This window comes from Apteryx mantelli, chromosome 7 (genome assembly GCF_036417845.1).
Source record: "Apteryx mantelli isolate bAptMan1 chromosome 7, bAptMan1.hap1, whole genome shotgun sequence".
NCBI lineage: Eukaryota > Metazoa > Chordata > Aves > Apterygiformes > Apterygidae > Apteryx > Apteryx mantelli.
Genome location: NC_089984.1, coordinates 35748607 through 35775483, shown reverse-complemented (window position 1 = coordinate 35775483; position 26877 = coordinate 35748607). Strand labels below are relative to the sequence as shown.

The window sequence follows — 26877 nt, the reverse complement described above, 5'->3', positions numbered from 1 at the left end:
GACTTAATTCCAGATTTTGGAAGATGTAGTAACAGGATAGATTAATACTAGACTGCATAGCCAAGTTGCATCTACTTGGAAAGCATATTTTTCTCTTTTCTTTGAGAGCCTCTGTGGTTCTTTTGATAGGACACTGGATGGGGAAATAGCTGTTGGCAGTGAGATACATTTGCAGCACAAATTAGGTGCCTTTTTTAGAGAGTCCTATTTATAGTTTAATGTGGAATCAGAGGAGGAAGCTATCATTTGACATAGTGAAAATTGATTAGTCCAGTTTAAATATAAGGACGGTATATATCCGTTGTCCGCATGATGGATTACCTCATCTTCAAGGATAACAGACTTGCATAGTTATATATTGAGACCTACACTAAAGGTTAATGCTACAGTGAGGTACTCAGTCACGTCTCTTGAGCTTGCAAAACAAAGAGCTTGCTTCTGTCCTCTGCAAATTAACTGACTGGCAGGAAGCTGCTTCGATCTGTTATTTCATGGACCTCTCATGGAGAAGCTCTTCAGACTAGAGAGTCTTTGCTGCACTCCTGCTGATTTCACTAGGTCAAAAACTCCCACAACAGGCTGTAGGAGCTATTCTGCAGAGTTAATCCAATTCTGATGTGGATTATCAATAACAAATCTCTTTAACCTTAGACATGTACAGGAAAACATGACACTTGGATATAGGCTCTCCTGTCAGGGATTCCTGCCTTCATGCAAGTTACTTGCAGTAGTCAGCAGCAATTATCAGATGGTTGCTGACAGTACACTCGTATTCCTATCTACAGCAGTACTGGTTGTGATCATGATTTGGCTAGACTACTAATTCAGATTTTAACAGGTGGTTAATGATGATTTTATATAGTAGTTTTTAATTAAAAAAAAAAAGACTGTAAACCACTATACAGCATATTACTGTACTATATCTCAGTTCATTGGGTGAAATGTAATATCAAATATGTGTGTATAGTGTAAAAGTTCATGCAGGTATTAATAAAGCATAATCTCCTTTGTAAGGATTAACAGCAGCATAAGCAGTTTGGAAGCCAGTTGTTATATCAGTAATATAAATCTCTGTTCTGAGTTAAACATATGTATATATCTACAGTAAGGACAATACCTGGCAGTGCATTTTGTGTATTTTGGGGGCCACTGTAAAGAAGTATAACGTAACCATCTTTTCTCATCTGTTTGTAAAGGAAAAGATGATCTAGAAGGTTCCGCTACTCTTTACATAAGGTTGTGTGTTACAGACTTCTAAATGCTTAGAGCAAAGCCAAATGTCCTGGTTTCCTTATTTTGTCTTGCAATAAATTAGGCATTACCATTTTACTGTTTCATCTGTATTTTTGCAGACTACTATTGCTGTTCTTGAGAGTAGTAGCCTACTAACAAAATCTTGCTTGCAAGTACCTTCAGAAAATCAAATTCGTTTAAAAAATCCAGACCTCTCAAAATCTGGGAAATGTTGTTATTCCTGAGGAATTTAATTTTATAGAATATTAAATGGTTCTATTCATAAAAACAGTAAGCCCCCAAATCTTGATGCATCAGAATGAAACAGTCTATGTGTTTTGCTCAGTCAGATGATATATTTGGTAAACTTTAATTTCATTTACTTTAAAAGAATGATGCCCCATGATTGTAAGTACTGACATTACAGTATGCTTGAATTCAAGATAGCATGACATAGGCTACAAAGAGAAGCGCAGCACACTGGAAGAGTTATGGATAGGACCCAGCCCATCAGTCATCATTTGCCTATCAGCAAGGATAATGTGATTGTCCCAGGATGTAGGGCTGCAGGGCTGCAATATGTGCCAAGGAGGAACCATGCTCCTCTAGACCGCTTAAAACTTGCGGTAGGGCAGTATAGAGGGTTTCAAGTGGTGAGGTCAGACTGTGGGGTCTTCACAGCTCTTTAACATTCTGGTTCCGCATAGGGCAGTATGATAAGGAGATGGGGCTAGAGGGAGCTTGGCTGCCTAAGGCCACTGGATAAGCTGCAGTGTGAAGTCTGATATCAGAGAGGACAAACTGCGCTGAGGGTATGGAAAGGTTGTAGAATGGAATAACTGCCATAGAGGGACTTGCCCTGCTGCTTGCTACAGGTTTGGAGGACTAATACGTTTATTGAGGGATACTGTAAGAACCTGCAGAGGCAACAGCATTGCATGCAAGAGCGGTCTTACTAAACACCTTACGTCTGTCTTGAGGAGTGAACACCTAGCTATTCAGACCTAGTACGGGGGACAGTTTTGTGTCAGGTGTAGGCTGAATTCTGTTCTGCAGTCTGTCTGGGTGAATCTGAAAAACTCCACTGCAGTCATTTGTCTTCCTTCTTTTCTACTAGAGCCAGTAAGAAGCACTGCTGCTTGTGCTGGTTTCAAAGAATGGAAAATGTGTCACTTGGACAAGTGACTGTGGACACATCAGAGGAATAGATATGTTCAAGAGGAACAGAAGCCAGGAAATACTTACCAATATAGCTTGAGAATGCTAAAACTAGAAAGCACGAGTTTCCCTCTCAGAGCACTGGGACCACTGCAGGGTGATGGGCCTGTTGCAAGAGAGCCCTTGTTGACATTAATGGTTTTCCTCCAAGCAGGCGCAGTTAAGACAGGATAATAACTAAAGCAGGTCACCTTCTCTTTAAGAGCATGGTGGGGGGGGGTGGTTGTTCTTGGAGTAGGAAGGATTTTGCTGAATGCTGGAGTCACGACTTAACAGAAGTGCTGTCTCTTAATTAACTTAGGTTGTGCAATGGTTAAGCCTGTGGCAGGCTTTGTTGTCAAAGCCATTTGTGCCACGGTTTTTGCCAGAAGCAGAAGAACATTAAATAGAGGGTATTTTCCTGGATGTCACTTACTAAAACAACTTCCACCCTTTCCCCTTTGCTTTCCATTTGTGTTTTCTAATAGACAGTTTCCTTCATTGGTCAGTTAACAAGAGATCTCAGTCAGTTTTGAAGAAATTGTGTAAAAATCATGCACTGATTTGTATAAACCATGGTCTCATCTGTGAAGAATGAGAGCAAGATAAAATTGTGAAAGCCAACTTTTAAAATGAGAATAATAAACCTTAGGTCATCACTGAGCTGCTTAATATCTCACATGTGCTTTTTCAACATTGCCACCAGACAAGAAAAAGCAAAACAAACTGGTTAAACTCTTTCCCTTTGTGGAGTAATCTCGGTATGATTCTCATGTCTTTTGCTGAATGCACAGAGTATTTTTCACCATAAAGTAGTCCCAGCTATTCCCCTAGGCCTGTTGTTAGCTGTTGTATGCTCACTGTGACTCACCCAGATTGTGTTCAAGGAAAACTCTTTATTAGATTAAAGTTGTACAGTGCAAAAGGTTATTTAAAGAAAAAGGTTATTTTTCTTTCCTTTAAAATATGCACCTTTAAATAACAGCAAGTCCCCGGGGTTTGTTTCCAGAATTACTAGTTATCCTTCTTTCATCTCCTGTTGATAGGGTATTTGAATAGATTCTGAATTGTACAGCAGGGTGAATTGTAGTCTTCAGGATTAAAACAATAAGATTAAAACCACAAATCATTCTAGTGTAAAAAGACTTTATTTATAATGCCAGCATTTGCTTTTCATATTCTTTTACTTGGGAGTAAATTACAGTTGATTCCAAAAATCTCCAGTATAATTTACTGCAGTCTCTATTTTTTAATCTCTTTTTATGTGCATGCTATGGCCTAACATTGCAGCTTTCCGTGGCTGAGTGATGGAAGGGAGGGCTTCCATTCAGCCAAGGGTGAGAGGAGATACAGCAGTGCTAATCTCTAGCACATGTGAAAAATGGAGGTATTGAACTCAGAGGACAGAAAGTCCCGATACCGGCAGTCGGCTTCTGTTTCAGCAGCTGCTGAAGCAAAAAATGAACGCTGATCGCTGGTGCAAGCCTTCTGAGGGTGTCTGAAGATTACAAGAAAGGGTTAACAGTATCCATGCATGTAGAGCATAGACTGTATAGCACCTCAGGGCAAATATTTATGAATGAAGGTCAGGTGTGCCCCTTTCAGGACCCTGTCATCTAACTGTTTACAGAATACCGTGTGGTTAGGAGCACAGCTAGGTTGAATTGCAGCCTGACTTTCTCTCTAGTGTGTCAGAAATGTGACATGACGTATGATGTCCCAGCGTTGGTGGGGTTTAGCCCAGTTCCACCAGTTGAGACTCAAATGCTATTATTAGTAGCAAAGTGAGTCATAGGAACAAGAATGTCAGGCTGCCTGGGTTGTGCTTCTCTTGCACGTTAGACTGCTTACAATAGAAAGCCAGCCTAGATTTGTTAGGGAATAACTATTTTTCCCATGCATGTGCCTGGGAAAAAAATACACACACACACACACACACACACACGCATACACATACATACATACATATATATATATATATATCCCCTTTTTTCCTTAAGTAAAGAATGTCAATTGAGTAAGAAATATCCTCTTATTGGTAAAACAGACTGGTTTGTTTAATTTCTTTTTGTTGTTCTGGGTGACATATATATAAAACACTTCAAATTCATTTACTACAAGTATTTTTAACACTGGATATGTGCTCTGATTTTCCATCATATATCAGCCATCTGCTGCTCTGAGTGATGCCTATGGTTTGTCTGTTTACATTAATTTCTCTCTCTGCTACATATAGCAGATCTGAGAAGGAATCCCCTTATGGTGGTGTGAGTTCCAATTCAAATCCAGCTCTCAAAAGCCAGAGAATTGTCTACCTCTGGGCTGAAGAGAGCTTTTGCTTTAGGGATAGGGACTGTGGTGCTGTGTAAATGCAAGTGTACCTCTGTCACGCAGCCTATAGCACACGTGCACTGAGTTGTGGTCAAGTTGAAGCGGTAGCCTTTTGCATCTGCCCTTGGTCTTGCCAGGAATACCTTGTTTTGAACCCAGTTCTCTTCTGCAGATGACTGCTCTCTCCTTGGCAAGTCTGTTCATTTTCCTTTCTCGTTTTCTCCACCTCTAAAACACAGATACTAAAATTTACTGCCCAAGAAAAGCTGTGATAGGGTTGATTAGTACCTGTGAAGTCACCGGTAGCTAGCTACAATGAGAAATAAAGTCATTTATAGAAGAAATAAGTGGCATGTAAATACAGTAGTATGAACCTCAAATGCTTAAGACTATGACAGAGACTCCCCAAAATCTTGATACTGGCAATATATGTATTTTAAAAATAATATACATTAAGTGGTTTGTAATGAGCATTCAGAGTTTGGAGAAAGCACATTTCCAAGCTTTTCTCCATATCTGAACAAAAGTTCTCTTAGAAAAGCTTCGCTTCCCACCTGGCTCCATGAACTTCCCCAGCAGGGCTTTGTGTAGCCGGTGCCGTGCCGGAGGGTCAGTTCACACGGAGCGGAGCGCCACCGTTCCCAGCCACTGCTCTCTGCTCAGCTCCCTGAGTGCTTGTGACTGGTGCCTCCGAAGGAACAACGTAAGAGGAGTTGGAGCTTGTATTGGTTTGGTATCTCAGAATACAGCGATTACTCTGACCCGCACCAAGATTTCATTTGTTGTACTCCCTGATTGTGCTTCTAAACCTGTTGATTACTGAGCAGTGACAGTTCTGATTTGTATTATTTTTATTGTTATTTCAAGGTAGTGAAGAGAGTCAGTATTCTCAGTTTGCACAGATTTTGTAGGTTATTCTATTCTGTACCATGGTCAGAAGACATTGAGAGACTATTTCTTAGCATGTTTTAAAGTCTAGTTAATGACATTTGATAGCAGTTTTAAAATAAAACCAGGAGTGGATAACCAGTGCTCAGCAGAGAAAATCCTGTGTGCTGCAGCCTGCCTGAACATATGCCTGTGTTCATTGCATATTTCCTTTTTTCATCCTGGCTCAGTTTGAGTAAATAAAATAATAAGAAACTCATAGATAGCACTTTACCTGTGTGTGTGTGTGTGTGAGTGGGTCTGAACAGCTCTCCTGCTTTCCCTCTTATCCCCCCCTTGCAGTCTTTTGTCCGTCGGTGGGGAGCACGTTGCAGTGGCCGCGTGCCCTGCAAGGGCAGAGGAATGCAAGGTGGTGTCAGTGGCTGCAAATTAGGGACGGTGCAATTCTGCATTTGTTACACAGCAGCAGCTGTAGCTGGTTGTTTCAGCACAAGGGGCAGAGTCCACAAGCAGGGTATGAGCTGCCATTAGCAACACGGAAAGATCAGAGTGGGAGAGAAAAGGCAAGAGGCAAAAAGAGACAGTGACGAGCAATTGGACTGTATCGGATCCGGGGGGAAATCTAGCCGAGGAAGATAACTCTCTGGAATAAGCTGCCTCCCTTTCCCCGTGTCCACTTCCATCTCGGCCAAACATTGCTGGAAAAGAGATTGTGTTTAAATTGCTTCAGCTAATCTTTGCTGCTTCCACTACAAGAAGAATTTGTTTGCCATGGTGAAAGAAAAAGGTAACTATGTTTATTGATAGACTGGAGCTGAAATGATCTAATATGCCAGCCATAATCACCCGAGGTTTAAACCTGCAAATTTAAAATTAAACCTGTTTTGACTGACAGTTGCTTTTTTCTCTCTGCAAATGTGATGTGCCAAGAACTGCAGTGGATTGTGCTGAGTATCTTTGTACCTCTTTCGATAAGGATAGAATCTGGGGGATACCTCACTGAAAGTATTTGCACAGCAAATACTCATTCATCTCAAGTTTGTCATTGACTGTTTTTTATTTATATTTAATATAGTTCCAAAAGCTTTGACCACCAAAGCAGTTAGCTTAAAATTTTTAACATAAACATTGGTATATTTAGCAATTCTGGATTTGAGAGGGACATATCTTGCTGTTTTACCTTTTTATGAAGAAATGGGCTATATGGGATATTGTCTAATGTTTGAATTTTTCAGCAGTAAATTAGATATCTGTTTCAGTTACTTTAAATAGTATTTTAAGTCTCCTGCCCAAACATTATCTAGTACAAGAATTCAGAACTGCTTGTGGAGTCTTTCCTTGCAGTAATAGTGGTCTGTGTTTTTTGTTGCATTATGAAGATGTGAAATACATTCGAAATTGTATTTGAGTAGCAGTTTGGATTTAGTTTTGGAGCATAACATCATCGTAGATATATTCAGAGTTAGTCTCTGCTTTCTGAAGAGGAGAATCTGTGTTACTTTTCTGAAGGCTCTGTAAAAGTTAATGTGGAGTAAATTAAAACTAAGGAAGAAAGAGAAACAAAAAGTAGTCATGTTGAGCTACAGTAAGTAGATTTTCACCTCTGAACACCCACATTAAGATTTGATTAGTACTGTAAAAGAAATAAATAGAGTGAATTTAACCTCATCAGGTTTAGATTCAAGTGAACATGACAGAAGCCTCAGTAGTCTGCCCATAGTCTGTCAGACATACAGAGAGAGTTATAGTCCTAGCCATCATACAGTCTACTGATAATTTTTGTTGATGAAAAGCACTTGTCCAGCGTTAAGTACTGTTAGCTGCTCACCAGGTTTGAGGTCCATTACTTCAGATTTGCAGGATCTTTTTTTATAGATGTGGTAGATACATATTTTATAGATGTGAGCTGTTGGCCCACCATCGGTTATCAGTTAGCCATACCAGAGTTGGCTGAAGAAGCAGTTTCACCCCAGTTCCTTGAAACTGTACATCTCAAAATCATTTGTATCAGCTGTGTCCCTCATCTTGCCTGAAGAAGTGTATTATCATTCAGCTTACCATAATTGTTTGCTTGTTTTTGAAGTTAAATTTTAAAATTAGGCTGCTGATTTTCTTGAAATGTACATTAAATTTATGTGGCAATTTTAACAGTGCATTCAGTTTTGCATACTTTTGATGTATTTCCCCTCCCCATGCAGCTGACGGGGCTCCCCATGTGCTACCTGGGGTGCACTGTAGGAGCACTCTGTAACTACAACTTTGGCATCTTGCAGCATGAATGGCGCCATACACCTGTAAAAAAATTTAAATAAGCCTTAATGTTTATAGAAAATGGGAGGGGGAAAACATGCTAGAATAGTGCGAAAAGTTGACAATAATTGAATTGTTGAAAATATGCAAAAGACTTGAGTTTAAATCACTTCCTTTCCTTCTCTCCTCCAAGTTTAATGCATTACAATAACTACAATAGCTATTAAAACTGATGTTAGATATACAATTTGTCTTCAGTTCAGAGATTGCAGACTTAAAGAGCTAAATGCTGTCTTTAATTTTGTGATTCAGTTACTGGTATTTTATATCTCATGGCTGCAGAGTGAGAAGGATAATATTTTTTAGTATCTTGTTTTTATGCCTTACTATCTTGAAATAATTTCTCAAACAAAGTTGGTTTTTGTGTTTTGGGTTTTTTTTTGTTTTGTTGTTGCTTGTTGTTGTTTGCTTTAGCCAGAAGGTCAGGAGTTGCTGCTGATTTAGAGCTGCTATAAATGCCATTCTCTGAAGTGACACACTTGCAAAATGCCAAGCCAGTATACTACAGCTGCTAACTTCCCTTCCAAGCATTGCCTGAATTGCCCCTTTTAAACATGCTGAAGATACTTTCAGTCCAGTATCAGTTCATAAGCATGTTAACTAGGCACTGGAGGGGCTGGTTGGGGGGCTGGTTGCAACTAGAAAAATGCAGTCCCAATTCGCTGAAGTGCAAAACGGTTGGTAACAGTTTTTAGCAAATTAGCACGCTTCATTATACTCCTACTGTAGAATGATGGCAGTGTCTGCCTGGTCAGTTCACATACAAACAAAAAAACTCCTGAGGCCAGGGTGTTTTCTGCTGACACCAAATAGTGCTTCCTAAATTGTTTGACTGATACCACATTTTCATCTCTGACTGCATACATATCTAATTCCAATTATGAGCCCTTATTATCTAGTTACTCAGCTAAATTATTGCCACTGTGTTTCATCCAAGGACAGCCTGTCCCCTTATATCCTGTAACAAGAAAAAGTTTACATATGCATTATCTGTTTTCTGCAATTTAAAACCCATATTGTAGCATGTGCATTCTTAGGGCGTTGAAAACCGCGTTGTCTGATGACATAGATCGTTATAGCTTCATTTTGACCTCCATTAGTTTACAGCAGCTGAGGATTTAGTCCTGATTCTTGATTTCTTGACCAACTGATTAAAAGAACCTGCTAGTCTATCAAAGCATATTGGGAAATCAGCTCTATGTGCGATAAAATCTTTGGTTGGATCACACATGTGCAAACTTACAGAGGTGGTCTGATATCAGTTCATGCCAGACTCCTTCATGCTTGGAAGGATAAGAGGAGGAAAGAGGAAGGTTTCAGAAGGACTTTTGGGGTTAAAGTGGGTCCAGAGGCTTTACGATTTCTGTTCTGTTCTTCAGTTACTGCTTCTCCTGATGGGTAGATTCTGGCACCTGCTGGGTATCAAGGTGCAGTAAGCTAGGTTGTATTTGCATGTTCTTACAAGTGTCAGTATGAATATTCAGTTGGTGGTGGCTTGCCCAGTAGGCAACACAGAAAATTTTAAATGTATTTCACTCAAATGTTGACAGCATTTCCTGTATAATGTGGCTTCTGGTCTAGTTAAGTGTTGCAGAGAGAGATTTAGTCCTCTGTTGCTTCTTTCATGCCTATTGACAAGATACCAATATTCCTTAAACTTATGACCAAGAAAACTCTCTTTATGGTTGCAGTAGCTCCAGTCTTGTTTTCTCTTCCATTCACATATCCAGGAGCCAGTAGGCTTCAGACTTTTTTTCTCTTGAAATAAATTGGATTGCTTTAGATGGGATTAGCCTTGAAGACCATGCAAGATGTTAGCTGTCTGTTAATGAAAAGGTGTTATATATCTGGAACACCATATCCCTAGTGCTGTGTGTACTTCCAGTCCTAAGGTTGGTTTCCAGCGTGAATCAAGAAAATCCTGAACAATGGGTTGTGGTTACGGACGCTGTCTGGATGTCATGGATGTTGATGAAATATAATCTAAAGTCGTGACTTCAGAACTTTTGTCCCCAGGTGACCTGGGAAAGTCTCCAGGTTTGTTGCTTTTGGAGCACATGGCGAGACTGTGCAATCACACTTTGTCAGGGGGAGTGTTAGAGGATTTTCTTTTCTCTTTTTGCTTTGGTTTATTTTGTTTTAAATTTATTTCTGCTTGACAGTTTGATTTTGGGGCTGGGCATTTTGCGTATTGTTTTGGTTAAGTCAATGCGCTGCCTTGTAGAAGGCACAAAAAAGGCATTTTATAGATATGTATAGTAGTAGAGGTTAAAAGATACTCTTGTAGTTAAGCACTAAAGTAGAGAACAGTTATAGCTGTGTTGGACTCCTAAGGTGACCTTGGGGAAGTAATCTGATCTCTCCTTGTGTTAGTTAATATGTGAAATGAGGATAAGAACATTCCTCTTGTCTGCCTTGATTATATGAATTAGAGCTCTTTGGAGCAGAGAGTTTCTTTCACTTTGTGTCATAGCTATCACAAAGAAATCTTAGTCTTGGCTTTTAACTACTACCACTTGACAAAAAAAATCCTAGAGTATTGCTTTATTAAGACAAAACACCTGTAGAAGAATTACTTTTTTGTTGGCAAATATGTGATGTTGCTTGTTCTCTCCTTTCTCTTTATAAACTTATTTTTAGTACAGGCATACCTTGAAGATATTGCGGGTTCGGCTCCAGACCACCGCAATAAAGCAAATATCACAATAAAGCGAGACAAGGGTTTTAAATGTACTGGCACCTCCTGTAATAGAGTCTTTGTATAGTGAAATTGCACATGTTTAAAATATGTTAAGCTGGGGCAAAGAAATTTTCTTCTGAGGGGAGCTAGGAAATGTGGTAGGAAAGTACTTACTGTTTAGGATAATATTTTGGCCTGCCACTTCCTAAGAGTCAGGGGTCCTTTGTGTGGATAATTAATGCATAGTGGGGGAAAAGACAGTCCCGTTAAGCAGAACGTGCTGTGTCTTTTGGGTGGGAGAACCTGTGGAACAGGATTTGTTTATGCCCGGTGTCCCTAGTTATGTCCATAACTAATTTAAAAAGGATTATTTATAATCAGGTTGATTCTCCACCTAGAGAACAGTCAGTATCCCCTAAAGGATGATTAATCCTTGCCTTGGGTGAGCCTGGATAGCTTTCAGCTCCACTAGGGACCTGGCTTGAGGAGAATACTTAAGCATTGTCTTAAGCCTCTTCTGTTCAGCAGAGGATGTCATTAAGTCCAATTGAATCACTGGGATTTAAATTTAAGTAAGTGCTTCAGTGTTGTCTCAAAGTCAGATTCCAGTTTGGGGGGCTGTATGATGTTTTTGTAGCAAAGTCATGTATTTTGTTAATGATGTCAGTTGTTTTGTGTTGTATGTTAGCTGCACTGTTGCATAAGAGACAAAAATGAGAGAAATAATACTGACTTTTATATGGGTTTGTTATAAAATGCTATAAACCCAGAAATGATAGATTCCTTGTATAGCTCAGTGGTGTATGTTATCTGTTATTATATTTCATTATTTGTAGACAGGGAAGCAGAAGCAGGGAAGCTGAGGAATCTCCTCAAAGCTGCAAAATGAGGTGTAAGTGCTAGAATAAGGATCAAATTAAGTAATGCTAACTGTTTAGAAGTGAAATTTTGGTGCATTTATGCTGTACAAGAACCTAATAGACGCTGTTCTGTAGGCAGTGTCAACAGGCTCGCGCCCCACAGTGTTAGGCCCAGTGCTGTTAGCAGCACTTCAGTAGCAAGGATGTTAGCGTAATCCATATGGCAGTACTGTGGATTTGTGTATTAGTTTAGTATCTGGTACAGAAGCAGGATTTTAAAATGATGGCACGTTAAAGAAGTCATCCAAATATAAGTAAAGCTTTGCAGAACAGTGAGGACTATATATTTTTTTTTACTATTGTGTTGAACAAGAATTGATGCAAGTGGCTTGTTTATTCAAAAAAGCAGTTACATTTGTATTTTTTCTTTCTCCAAGGACACCTCAAAGTGACACCAATGTATGTGAGACAGTCTGCTTACTATCCACTACTTGAAGCGCTGACCAGGGGAGCAGACTAAATTTAGGACTACTGTATCAGTCATCAGTATTTTCTCTATGATAGTCTATTTACATTATAGCATTAAAAGTTGATAGACTTTCAGAGCTCACCATTATTCATTGCAGAAATAATGTATGCTGAGGAATTGATTTTTCTGCTGCAAGTATTCATAAGATCTGGGTGCCAAGAAGGGCAATTAATCACAAGGCAGGACCTGTGAAATGTCTGTTTTATCAGCTCTGTGCATAGAAAACCATCCAGGGAGTCAGAAACCACTTGGAGAGTTGCATTGCTCAGGTGTGGTTCTCTTTAGTTTTAGTTTGGCTCTGTGGAGTTAAATTCTTGGCAATGCATGAGGTAGGGGAGGTATGGAATGATGGAGATCCTTAATTGAAGGAGAGGTTCTAGGTGTGATGAACAGAGCTTCCATGATAACAACTATGGCTGCAGACCCTTGGTGTGGTTGCTGGATGTCACTGAGGAAGATTATACTACATATTCTGTTTCAGTAGACCTTCTTTATGTCATTCTTATTTCTATGAAGACTTTCCCCTGTTCTTGATGCGCACATCAAACTACAGCAATAATATGTCACTGCAAAGATACCAAAAGTTATTTGGGAGACCAGTGTATTAAAGGAAGTCAGTGGCTCACCTCAGATGCTCATTTCATGATAACCATTTTTAAAAGTTAACATACTTAAATTATATTCTGAGGTAGGTCAATATAATTCCTTTTACCCTATGAAATACCTTTGGCAGCCTAAAAAAGGAAGCATAGAGGAACTTGAATGTAAGTTTATTGCTGCTGAGAGCTAAAATCTGTAGGTGGATAAAAATGCTGTTAAGGTAACTATAGACCTGTTTGACTTTTTTAGTCCTCTAATGGTTAAACACTGCTCATCACTAAAACAGGTTTTTCATTCTCTGTGGAAAAAGCAATTGTGTTTTCTGCTAGCTTCAGCAACTTGCTTTTGTGCAGCCACCTTGAGAATCTGCAGTGAATAATTTGACACTTCTTTTTATTCGATGTTCATACCTAAATCTTCCTCAAAACAATAAATGTTGTGTATGAGATGGTTGCTCAGAAGGCTAATAAGGGCTCTTGAATTTCTTATTACCCTTGTCCTGTGTTAGGTAAAAGGGACTGTTTTGAGATAATGAGTGTTTTTTTGTGTGTACGATGTGTTGATGAAGTACATTGAACAAAATGATTTTACCACTTATAAGGCTGGTATGATTGGTGTGTGCTACAGATATGCAGATTTTAGGTGTGAGAAACACATATGTGCTATGATCTTCCAAACCTCCAATCAGGAATTTTGAAGGGTGGATTATCTTGAAATACTGTCTTTTTAGTAAGTCAGTTGTATAAGTAAATTCAGACAACTGCTTGCTGATGTGGTGAAGATAATTAAGGTACTCTCACTATATTGGATTGGACAGTCTGGGTTCACTACCTTTTTATCACCCAATTTGTATCATGCTCTGTTTCGTGAAAAATTACTCTCTGTTAATGTAGAAATATGGCAGACTAAATTCACTTTGTGCATCTGCCCTTTGGTTTGCTAGGTACTTACCAAGTAACCCCTCAGTTAACAGTCATGTGGAGTAATGTAGTTTTTAATTCATAGACTGGCTTAGCTTAGTCAACATTGTTTCAGCATCATCTGCTTCACAGCAAGTCTTAGCTTGCTGCTTACTTCATTGCAGGATCAGTGCCTTTTCATTACTGAAAATGGTTTAAAAACAGCCTGTCGCTTTTCCTGTTTCAGCTTCAAACAACACCTATTCATACTTAGTTAACAAGTTGTTCATTAACTCTTCTTTGTAAGGATAGTAATTTTTCTTAAACATTGATTGTCAGATAGGATATATCATGTAACAAATAGAAATAATCAGAATAATTTTGTCAAGGCTTTTTGCTTCTGCAGTGTGGGCCATGCTATGGATGTGCTCTTGGTTCACTGGCTCTGAACTCATAGCAAGTGGCCCAAGGCAAACACGTAAGACCTCCGTCTTGTGGGCTGCAATGTGCAGAGGGGCACGATGAAATTTGTCGTTGCCCAGAAAATGAAGAACAGCACTGCTGCAACTTTAGAGAACGTTAAATTCTTTTAATGTTGCCTCTCTGCTTTTGTATTGAGAACAGCAGAGCGTAGCTGTTCTACTTGTGTGTAGAACGGCCGAGGATTTGGCCCATAGGCTTGATAATACTTTTACAGTTTAAATGTACTGTAGTGCTGAGTTAGCAAAAGCATGTGCTTGTACTGCACAAACGGAGACGCGCACAGACTGCTGCCCATTCAGAAGCAAGAGCAGAGTTTTTAAAAAGGTCTAAGTAGTCAGGCATAGATGCATATTGAAAACTGGTAAGATTTGGGCTTTGTCCCTGAGAAACTGTTGAAAATTGCACACTTAAGCTATATGAGATCAGAATCTGTGGTGTAATTGTTAATGAGTCCAGGTGAGGTTGTAACTCTGAAGTAAATGTAACCAAATTTTCTTAATCTCTCATAATCATTATAAAAAACACTGTCAAACTGCATCCACCAAGTGCATTTATTCCAATTCCAGCTAGTACACAGCATTTTGTATATGGTGTAGAAGATAATCAGGTTTCAGATAGGATCAAGCAGGTGCTATATTGAATATTTCTGTTAATATTGAACTGTTCATGTGCATAAATCTGAGACCTAAGGCCCAGTTCTTGCAAGTTGTTCTGTGTGGAACTGATTGCAGTACAGGCATCCCTCATTTTACTGCGCTTCGCAGATATTGCGTTTTTTACAAATTGAAGGTTTGTGGCAACCCTGCGTCAAGCAAGTCTATGGGCGCCATTTTTCCAACAGCCTGTGCTCACTTCGTGTCTGTGTGTCACATTTTGTACATTGTTTTTTTAGACATAATGCTATTGCACACATAATAGACAACAGTATAGTGTAAACGTAACTTTTATATGCACTGGGAAACCAAAAAAATTCATGTGTCTCGCTTTATTGCGGTGGTCTGGACCCGAACCCGCAGTATCTCCGAGGTATGCCTGCATCAGAGCTGTAGATAACAGAAGAGAGATGGGAGGAGGATAGGAAACAGAATGCAAAATACAGAGTAAATGAGCAGGTTTTGTTTCATTGTTTTAGAATGCAACTGGAGTGTGATTTTTTTTTTTCCTATTATGTTTTAAAGCTCATTATTCTCTAGCTGTTTTATTTGTTTGTAAGTATTTGAAATAAAACTTTTTATTTTTGTTTGTAAAAATAACGTTGGAATCTTCTCAGTTTATTATTTCAAGTTATAGCTGTTAATTACCTCACACTTGTCTCTTTTATTTCATCCTGCTGCTTACCTCTGCTCTATCCATGTGGTATGCACATTTGCAAATATTTAAGAAAATATTTAAATTCTGGCTTTTTTATTTAAGAATAATACACACACACACACACACACACACACACACACACACAGTTAACTCAGATAATCCAGCCTTCTTTCTTGGGCTGTCCTGCTTGCTAAGCTCTAAGCGTCACCCTCCACAACACGTCCAGAAAGGAGGGAAGATTAACAAGGGGGAGAGAAGCGGGTGCCTGGCCCTGCCGGTAGGAACGCGTTGGCCAGAAAGTGTGCTGTTACATGGGTGTATGTGCCCTGGATCCCCATAATTAGGACACTGCTTTGCACTGCAGCAAAGCGTACTGTCCTACTGCCACCTGATTGCTACTGCTGTCCTGCCTGTCCGCGTCCACTGTGTCCAGCAGCACGCCAACTCTAATGGGAAACAAACAATCGCATTGTGGAAAATATTGGGAAGTAACAACATACATTTAAAAATCATGGCAAATAGAAATAAGTTTCAGGTTCCCCCCCTCCTGCTTTTTAAAGACAGCTAATCTAGTTACATATAGACTGTCTCTTAAATTAGTTTTAAGCCAAACTGGCAGTCTATAGAAGTAATATAGATGTATTTATTTACAGTGAGAGAGCATCTTAAAATGTGACTCTTCAGATATGATTTGAATGGCAATAGCATGAGTAAGCCTCTGTCTAGGATTTTGCCGTCAGGTTTTTCATACACGTGTAGGCCTGGAGCTCCCCAGTGTCTCATTATGGGAGCGACTCCTGCCTGGGCGTCCTGGAACGCCCGAGGTGCCGCTCTCGTGCCTTTGGCTAGTGACTTCAGCAACTTCTGTATCTGCTCCTGATAGGTGGTGGTGTGTGTGGGGGGGGTGATTTGACTCTCAATCATTATTTAGACACCTTAACTGTAGGATTCTCACAGGATTAAGATTCTAGAACTGAACCTGCACATAAGCAGAATGACGCTCTATTTTCACCCATTCGTTTTACTAGGAATTTCAGTAACTCCTCAAGGCTCCAGTATACTTATGAAAGAGGTATTCCTCAGAGACTTCACAGGCTCTAGTCAGCCAGGCTTTACACACCAGAGTTTACAGATACTCGCCTCTATGAGGAACACTAAGGATGGAAGATTACTCTTTCTCCTCTCTTTTTAAGGAGGACATAGAGATTAAGCGATATGCCAGACCTGGTTCTTGAGCTTGGGTCTCTGCTGTCTCTCTAGTGCCTTTTATCCCAGAACAGCTTTTTCAAAGCTTCTTGTCGTGTGCACACTGTTTACCTGCCCGCCTCTGTCTTGTCCCGAGCAGCCAGCTGCCCAGCGGGAGTTTTAGGACAGCTGCTTGACAACATCAGAGACGTGAGGAATTTTGTTTTTAAAAATTTAAAGTTTTCAAATCCTGTAAATTGGTTTTAAAACCACCAGACTGTTCCCTCTTCTCACCTGCTGTTTTCCTAAAGAGACCTGAGCAGAAGACAGCAACCAGGTGCCACTCCTAAATGTCCGTAACACCTTCTTTTCACTATCAGGTGCTGATAAATAGCCAGTTTTGCAGACTGATGACCAGTGAGTCCTGGAGCAGGCCTTTCTCCTGTGCTCAGAGACTGAATTTAAACAGTGTTCAGTAACGGTTTACCCTCATATAATAACAACTATAGTCAAAATTTTCCTAAAGGACATGTTTTTTAGCTTTAAAATAGAGATTAACGCTAAGCTTCCTGAGTGCTATTGTAACGTAAGAGTAGCTAGGTTTCTGTTTTGAGACTTGTTACAACTGTGATTCTGTCAAATGCACCATAAAGGAATATTGGGTTCTTTTATCTGTGTAAATATCTGGGGAGATGATGGTCTACAAAGCCACTTCAGGTGTTATGGAGAGAGAGGGCAGAGCGCACTGCTGGCTGAAGGAAGATTCAGTTGCATTTAGTGCTTTGGCAGTGCCTAGCACCGTCCTCTTACCCTAATTCCAGGAAGTGGTAAGGAATGGGGGTGGGGAAGTTTAAAGCATGTAGCAAAAAAACACACAGCAGTTGCACACTGTTAAATCTTTGCTTTATTTTTCCTTCTTAATAGTTCAATTTTCAGCCAAAAGTGATTATTTTGCACAGCAGCCATTTGAAGAATAGTGTTTCAAGGAGTGCTCTCTGAATTAGACCCCTCTTAAGATATAAATGTGTATCTGTGAAATTCTAGGCAAAAAAGCCCAGAAGTTGTGGAGGTAACAGTCATAAAAATTGTAAATCCTAGCATGAGGTTAAAAACTATGCCTGCTACAACATGGTTAGAGTTAGCTGAGCATAACTGCGATTTTCTTTGGGAGGCTGAGCATGTAAATGTGCAAGCTACAAAATTTACCTTTTAAAGAACAATAGCCCATATCCTTCTCCTGTTTGAATTTAGAGGAAGCTGCTTTTTCCTTCAGCTGGGAGAAGTGCAGCATATTTTGCTATGACCTCTCCTTTGCAGCATGCTCCTAGCAAGGCGTTTCCCAGAAGCTTCTCTCTGACTTGCAGTAAAGAGGGCAAGTATCTTGTGGCTTGCAGCAGAGACGTGGAGCCTTGCCAGCGAGACTCTGCAGTGTAGTCAGCATTCCCTTAGCTTGGGTCTTTGGCTTCCCACTAGATCTGCATTCAGGTCAGGTTCGAGCAGAAAATCATCAATAAGGGATGCTGCAGTTTTTATTTTCTTTCATTTCTTTTCTTCAAGAACTGGTATTCCTCAGGTGGTAGCTATAATTTCCATTTCAGAAAGGTTTGATGTGAGTACTGAGGTCCTTTCTTTGGCTGAGGCAGGAAGGCATACAATTACTGTAAAACCTTTGTATGACGATCTGCTCTTCAGAATGCAGCACTGACATTACAGATTTAAACTTTGCACGGCAAATGAATTCTTTCGTTTTGCTCAGAAAGTGCTTTAGGTTTGTCATGTGGACATGAACTTCGGGGTTCACTTCTGTGTCCTTTTTTTATTTAAGCCTTTCTTTCTCTGTGCAGATCTGGGATTATTTTGGGATGCTTCAGTAAAATGCAGTAATGAGTCCTCTCAAGCCCTTGGAGATGCTTTGAATTTACATCAGTGTAGTAGAGATGCAAAATGTAATGAAATCAGTTTTGCATGATTCACCATGGAATGCAAAGAATGATGTGAATTATGATGATATACCTGCGCAGTGGGGTTAGCACAAAGCAAGAGTCCAGTGACAAGGACTTTTGTCTTCCTCTTGGAAAAAGGTGCTATCGATTTTCTGAATGAAACTCTGTGATCCAGAATTCTCAATTGTCCCAGTGAGTGTCCATGCTACTTTGGGTAAATGAGATATTTAATGAGCCATTTATTTGTCTTATTGGAAACCCAAATGAACTGAAGGAAGTGTTAATTATTCAGTTAAGCTGGTCTTGTAAGCAAGAGTGGAAGTTTTAACTTAGCCTGTCTTGAAAAGTTCTTCTTTGTTTATCTATGACTACAGATTTTGTTCTTCATTTAAACAACCAAAAAAGTCCTTGGGCAAGTCCCAGGAACATTGCAAGTTAAAACTGTTAGAAAGCAACTTGAAACTATGGAAAAAGTTTTGTTGGTGATCTCTTGTAATTAGTCTCTGCAAAATTGTGAAGACTGTAACAGCTTAAACTTTTATAAGTACCATAGTCTTGATAGTTAATCTTGAAAAATGCTGGAGGAATAAACAAGAAAAATATTCAAAGAAATTGTCATATCTTTCTTTGTTCTGTATGCCTGCTTCCAGCATCCCCTGGGGTTTGTTCAAACATAGGCATTGCACTAATTTAACTAGAGCCAGTTTAAAAAACAGTTCAGTAGGAGTGGTCTAGGTGCTTTTGAGGAAATGGCATTTGTTTAAAGCTAGTTATATTGTGTTAGTAAGTATCTGTACCTTACTGATGTGAGCTAGACAGATACATTGTGTTTAATCTTATACAAAAGAATCCATGTACCTTGTTATAGAGGTTGGATTAAATCTGATACAAAATCACATCTCTGGTTACTCTGGCATGATTTGTATGTAGACAAATCTCAGTACACATTAGTATGCTGGAATTGGTAAATACTTCAGTTGTGTTTATATTACACTACCTGGGCAGTAAGTTTGCACTTTATGATATGGGTGCAATTGTGATCCCCAGTACTGAATGAAGAATGCCTTGCTCTAGTGGCATCTCTGCCTCAAAAAGTAGTTAATTTATGTTCTTTTAATTTGGAGGGGAAAAAAACATTTCAGAGAAATCTAAGACTGCATAGTATCCTAAAATGAATCATGTGGGTTTGCTCCTAACTAGTGTAGATGGAAAGGAAATGTTAGTTTCCTTCTAGATAAAATTATTTTCATCAATTTCTACATAGGTATTCACTAAGGTAGAATAACACTTCTGAACAGCAGACTATAACTTGATTCAGATTTTGATGATCTGGGTCTGCCACCGTAACACAGGGCTGAAGAAGCTTGAGCTGGCCAGCACCACTCTTGGAGCTTGTGCTCACTTGAGAATAGATTATCGTTAGGACATAGCCTTCCTCAGTCCCTTTAATATGCACATTGGTAGTCATGGTATGTTAATATATTTGGGTTTGAGACTTCATTAAAGCTGACACATACTCCTCAAGTGTTCTATCATTCACTCACGTTCCAATAAATTTCCTTCCAGGACTGTGGCGGATGTGGTGTATGTAAACATCACGACTAGCTTACTGTCTTAGGTGCTTATGTGAGTCCTTCCCCCTAGTGCATGGGAACTTTGTAATCTGTATTTATTCTCACAGTAAGGTGCTGTTACACCTGTTTTACAGCTGGGGACACTTGAGACAGAGGGTAACTAAAGACATATTCAGATAACCTAATTTTAAGCAAATAGGATACAGACTCAGGGACTGAGCTGAACTTTACTGTCTGACTTTAGTCCTTTAGAGGTAAGAGCTTGCCATCTGAAGAGCCAGGATGTCTGTTGTGGAGCAGGGATTGGGACCTGGCTTATTCAGATCCTATATCGATGTCCTGTCTGTAGTCTCTCATTACACTGGCTGGAATCTTATATTGCCTCAGTCATGCTGTGGAGTTGCACCACTCCTGCTAGTGCATGATGCCTGAGAATGAATCCTCTAGCCCGCAGCTGATGTAGGTAGGGCTGGTGCAGGCAGAGCCTGAAATATTCAGCCTGTGTCAAGATGTGAAGTGCCTGTAAGGAGATGAGCCTAGCTCCTAGCTGAAATCTCTGCTCAGGGTTTTCAGACCGAAAGCAGCCCACAATTCACATGTCCAGTAAACTGGCTGGACTTCAGTCAGAAACATTTAAGAAGAGTTGCTTGTAAAGGTATTTCACTTTCTATTTAATTACCTGTTCTGTCCTCACTGATGACTGTAAAGAGTCACCCCTGGCGCTGAGAAGCCTTGCTGTGTAATGCAAATATCCAAAGGCTTATAAGTAACTCCGTGCAGAAGAAAAGGCGATTACTAAGTCTTGACATACGATGCCAAATTGAGGCCAGTAAGTCAAGGACCATAATTAGCTTCACTAAAGAGATCGGTCTGGAAATAGCAACTGACAGTATTTGTAGCCATTTAAATGGCTGTAAAGGCAGAACTTGAAAGAAGTAGTGTCACTGGACCAGTCTTGAAACCATTTATTTACTTCCAGTAAAGAGCCCAAACTTGTCTTTTTCAACCAGATGATCTGGATGCTGGCATGCAGAGTGTGTTAGGGTGTCCTTTCCGTGTGAGCTTGAGAGAGCAGAATATTGCAGGGTACGTATTTCACTCTGCACCACCTAAGTTTTAGGGAGCATTTGTCCAAATCCTCAGTCCAGTTCCTCATTTGAGCAACTTTAAAAGTCCTTTCTGTTACCTTTATGTTCAGTGGCCTTGGGATCAGGCCGATTTCAGGCTGTCTGGGTCTAAGAGGGAATTTTCCTCATAATAATTTAATTTTACCAGCAGTTGCCTGTATGTTTGTGTCTTTTTTTTTCTTCTTGCTACATAAATAGTGTGTTTCCTTGGTTACAAGTTAATAGTTAGTAGTCTTGCTCGAAAGAATAATAACCCTGCTCTTTCACTCCCAAAATAGTATTACATTGCAGATTAGATGAGGTTCACTCAAGGCAATGCATTTCTTGGGGCCATATTTAGAAAGAACTGCTAATTAAAATATTAGTTGGCGTTACCAACTGTATTCTGCTTACTCATATGGACTGAATTACTGCTCAGGGGAAACAGTTGAAATGAGACTACTGGAGGAGGAGATGCATGAAACTTCATGTCTGAGTAGATGAATCCAGGCATTTTTTTCTGAAGATTTTGGGGGAGAGTGTGGGGGGGAAGGGAGTGAAAAAAATAGCAGCTGCCACATTAGTATGGCTGAATTTAACAGCAGAAATTATTGCCTGGAATACTTACTATACTCTGTGTTTGATGTATTTATTCCCCTTAACTCATATTAGTTTTTTATTATTAATCTTGTATTTAATGTATATAAAGCAGAGTGATTGCAGCATTTCTTCACTAAGGCGTTTATAAAGGATTGTGAGATAGAACATCATGAAATTACATTTTTTTTTTCCTAGAAATTTATTGAGGGAAGGGAAGAAACTGGTGCAGCAAATATGAGCAAGGTATCTGTTCTGTTGCTACATGAGGAGTAACCTGTAAGAAGGCATATTCCTCTCTGGGGCAGTGTCAGAAATCAGGAGAGGACAGTAGAAAAAGTAGGAAAAACAGAGCTCCAGGAAAAGCTGGGGTATGAAAATGGAGATGATTCCCAGGGATAGTGAGAATGGTGCAGGTGTATGAGCAGTCAGTCTTTCGCAGGCCAGGAACAGGAATGGCAGAAAGGTTTGTGTTATCATGTTCTGATGAGTATCTCTAGTTTGCGAAAAGTATAACAAGGAGGATGGCTTGTTCAGTGTTTCTTTTCGGAAGTCAAACGTGGAGCCATAAAACTTTTATTACCACAATAAAATATACAATAAAGCTGACACAACTCTTTCCTGTTCCTACCCAAGACCTACTCAGGACTGTGGGACAGCTGATCATTTACCGGTACCTGAATCCTGCCTCCCTGATTACTCTGCAGATGCTTTGGTCATTTCTGTCTATTCATAAAATCTCTAATTTACTTTTAGAAAGTTGTTTCTACTGAAGTTTATTGGGAGTAGAAAAAATAAATTGGTTTCTTTTCTCTTCAGACATGCTTTTCCTTTACTAAACATGCTGTAATAGAGAGGAGATGGTTGTAGTTTTAATATTGTCATTTGCATACCAAGTCAGGCTGCCTGGTTCATCTGGTTTCCCAAATCATGGTTTGGAATTACTTTCTCTTTATTCTTTTTGCTTGGGTTGTATTTGTTCTTGGATTAAAATAGTTCAGTTCTTTCTGCCCTTTGTGCTTATTGAATGGTTTACACACACTCATGTTCTTGGAAAGAAATACTTAGGGAGTCTGAAACACTTCATGGCACTGAAACTATGGAGGGAATTTTTCCTTTTCTTTCCTGTCCATGACAGCCTCAGTGGAAGACACAGTAGTTGATGCAAATGGCTTAAACTACTTATTTATTAAAAGGTTGCATTTAAAAAATGTTTGTGACTTGTTAGATGAGCTTAAAGCCTAAACAACGGAATGTGTATTGTGACTAAAAATGACTGAGAGCACAGATTTATGCATAGGAGAAAATCCTCTTTTGATTTGGGTTTAAGTCATATTTTTTGTTTTGCAGTGGCCCATCCTCAGGAGCCTCACCACCCCTCTGAAAAGCCAGTCATCCACTGCCATAAGTGCGGGGAGCCATGTAAAGGTGAAGTACTCCGTGTTCAGGCCAGACATTTTCACATCAAATGCTTCACCTGCAAAGGTAACACTTTGTTGTTCATCTGTTGTAAATGAGTCAATTTGTGCGAATGAACCAGTGAACCACTTCTGAGAGGTCAAGCCTCCTGCGCTCTGCCAGTTAGAAGATATTCTCAATGTTCAGTATGTGAAGGATTTGTGGGTGGGGAAGGTAAAGACTGGATGCTGATCAACAGCACACTGAACAAGCTCTCTGTGTAAATATCTATATTTTAATAGAAAAGAAGAACTATATGAAACATTTGATTTTTGTTGTTTGGGATAATTGGCCACTACGAAAAGACTCAAAATAGCACATTCTGCTCTGAACACTTACATACCTATTCTTTTTTCTACCATTCACTGGGTACAAGCTACACAATAGATAATTATACGTCAAAGAGATGAGAGGAAAAAGTCTTGCCTCTTTTTATTTTTTTATTTTTATTTTTGTTTTTGCTTCATACAGTTCTATTTAGAAAGTCAGTTTCACATCTCTCCTGAGCGATCAGTTATGCCATATTTAGCACCTGACTGCTTCTACAGTTTTGTCTGTTTATGTGGGAAGCAATGGAACAGCACTAAACACCCAAAATGAATTGCTTTGTATAGAGTAACAAAAGGTAGGAAGAGCAAGTATAGCCCTAGTAGCTACCCAGAAATCCTGTGTAGATAATGTGCTTGGGTTTCAAATTACTTGTGTTGTATATATTTTCTATTATTTTCATATATGTGACTAAGATATCTTCAGATTGTATTGTGTGATATAGTAGAAGAGAATATGGCATAAGAATACTTAAGAAAATTCTGTCTTTTCATTGTTTTTGTTCTAAGTACTTTTTATGGATTTGTGTAAATGTTTTCGAAACTGATAAGTGCAACCACTGCACTCAGTAGGGATAGTTATGAAAATTAAGCTCCTTTTAACTGAATTGGTTGCTGAACAGTAAGTACCTGCATTCAAAAAACTGGTGGATACTGACATCCAAGAAAAACATGCAAGTGTGCTGGCTGAGGAATTAGAGCTGGGGGGGAGGCCGAGGGCTTAGCCACACATTTTAGGAGAGATGCATTCTCTGAGAGCGAGAAGGGTAGTTAATCATTACAAAAGGAAAAGAAGCAGGTGACAAGGGACCTCTGTAGCAGCTACACTGACACTGTGACCCTGAGAAAAAGCTGAGCTGGAGCTTTTAAGCTGAGTGGTAGAAAAAAATTTCTTTGCTTGTTCCAGTAGTCCGATTCTGCCCGAGTTCAAGAAACAGCAACACGTATGTATATATATTACCCCTAAATAAGTTGTATGGTGCAGAAGATTACTGCCAGAGCTTTGCCCTCATTGTGGTTTAAAAAAAAAAAAGAAGAAAGGCTTGCAAGACCCTAGATTTTCCCTGGCCGTTTAGGTTAAAAGAGGTGTCATAGTACAGTGAGTTGAGGAATGAGTCAGGGAAAAATATTACTCTGCACCAGCATGAATTTATGGAAGAACTCTTGTGTGCCTCTGTTAGAGGTGGAGGTATGTTATAAATAGTTACTGACCTCATGTGCCAAAAGAGCATGTTTGAAAAGGATCTCTCTGTTTGAAGTTTAGTTCATTCAGCACCGTAAAGTAAATTTACAAGGCAGTTTTGTTTGATAAGAGAAGCCCTTTGTCAGCCTGAATTCTACAAAAGGTTTCAGTCCTAAGGTGTTTGGTTTTGGAGCTGCCTTGAGAATGGAGGAAGCACTGCCTGGCTGTCAGAGCACGGACACTGGTGTGCTCTCAGCTGCTCTGGCTCAGACTGCTGAGTTCTGTGACTGGGAGCACACAATTCTGATTACTTTGTGCTTTTTTACAGAAAAGAAGAGCTGAGAAGTTTAATAAAGCATTAAACAATTTTAAAATATCACTACTCTTTATAAAGTCATTACCTTTAAAGATGGGTATTTTGAAACAGGACGGTCTCCTGAATCATTAAGACAGTTTCTGTTTCATTGGCAACCATAAAGTTTCGAAGTCTATTTGATTGAATTAAGTAACTCTCTCATCACAGTATGTATGAGGAAATGTGTGAATATGGAGAAATAACATACAGCTCCTTGTGAAACAAGGAAGGGATATCCCATGTACAACCATCATTGGTCGTGTTTATCACAGTCTGTTCTAACGTAGTACGGGATACAATGAAAGTGTTTCATGACTGAAGTGAATGTGGCTGTGCTAATGGAGAATCTGGAGTAAGACGGTACTGGTAAATCAGATTAAGTCTGTTGTGAAACCATCCTGAGTTTAATAAAATACCATAGGTAACCTTAATTGCTTAAATTGTAGATGCTTTACAAGAGTGAAACAGTCAAACACTTTTTGGCTATGCTAGTGTATAGTTTCTTGCTAGTATAGAAATAATATTTTAGAAAAGATTTGACTTTCATCAGTTTGTCAAATTTTTCCTCATATATTTTACAGTAAATACAACAACTGTAGTTGAATCATCTGCTGCTTGTGGCACCTTACAAACTTTTGGCCAACCAAAACACAATCAAGACCAGTAAATAGGATCCCATTGTCTTCAGTGGGTATCAACATCTGCTATAATGACATATTGCAACTGATTCAGACGTCTGCCGGTGTCACATATGTAATTCTGGTATGTTGCTGGCCCACACTTCTATGCAGAGTCTGTACTAAAGACTTCATGCATTCCTTTACTTGAAAAATCTAAATCGTATTTTCTGGAAATCTGAACATGCCATCTCTCCCCATCAGTTGTCGATCTTCAAACAGGGTCTCATGGTTGTAGAAACCAAAACGCTGTTGCCAACACCAGTGGCGCAGCCAGTTGTTAACTTGGAAAATCAGTCACCCACAGGAAAGCAAACCATGGTTCATCATTTCTTGAGCCATTTTTGTATCATGCAGATGAGAGCAACCACCCAGCATTCTTTATCAGTACCCACTAGATGCGATGTTGATGTGTGATTTGCCATTTCTGTCCCTATTGAGTATTTTCTATGCAAAAGGCATGAAAAAGGATCAAATACGCAACTACTTATATCACTGTAACAAAGGGGGTTGAATGAGGGGTGTACTTACTGTGTCCATCTGCATATGTATATATGTTTTTATGAAATTTAGTATGTCAGTCATTTCAGGGTACAGGTAAATTTCCATTATGATCATGATTCAGGGACCCACTTTAAAATGTGTGGGTTCAGTTAGGGTCAGGCTCTAAGATCAGGCATCTATAACAGTAGTTAGTACTAGTATCTGCTTAATATGTGGAGTCTACTAGTAGATGTATTACAACAAGTTGCATATGATACTAAGTTTTAAGCACTTCTGAACATAAGTCTTTTGTTTTTTTGTTTTTGTCTGTCACACCTTTGTCCTTCTCAATGATTAGAGCTGTTAGGTTCTCTGATAGTAAAGACTGCCTAAGTAAAGTTTATAAAATGATACCATAATGTGGCTTCTGTGTTTCTGTTGCATATGGTCTTTAAGTTAAATAGGTATATAAGCTCAAAAGATACTTAACTTTCTTCAGGAGATTGGCGTCTTTCATCTGTGTCAAATTGGAATGGTAACAGCTCATTGTGGTAGGCATAGAGGAGCAATACCTGTGCTACAGCTGAAACTGTTAGGCTAATGTCTGTGTCTTTATATATTACAGTTATTGTATTTTGAGCGTGTTTTAGTGTTTTATAATTCCAAAGC

The 26877-nt window shown here is 39.3% G+C and overlaps 1 protein-coding gene across 1 annotated transcript in view; it reads left to right on the top strand.

Moving 5' to 3' along the window:
- Nucleotides 1-26877, top strand: part of ABLIM1 (actin binding LIM protein 1) — a 147525-nt gene that overhangs the window by 8573 nt on the left and 112075 nt on the right. Inside the window, exon 2 of the mRNA XM_067300285.1 lies at nt 23077-23211. Within this exon, the coding sequence (XP_067156386.1) occupies nt 23077-23211 (135 nt within the window). The remainder of the gene's footprint in view (nt 1-23076; nt 23212-26877) is intronic.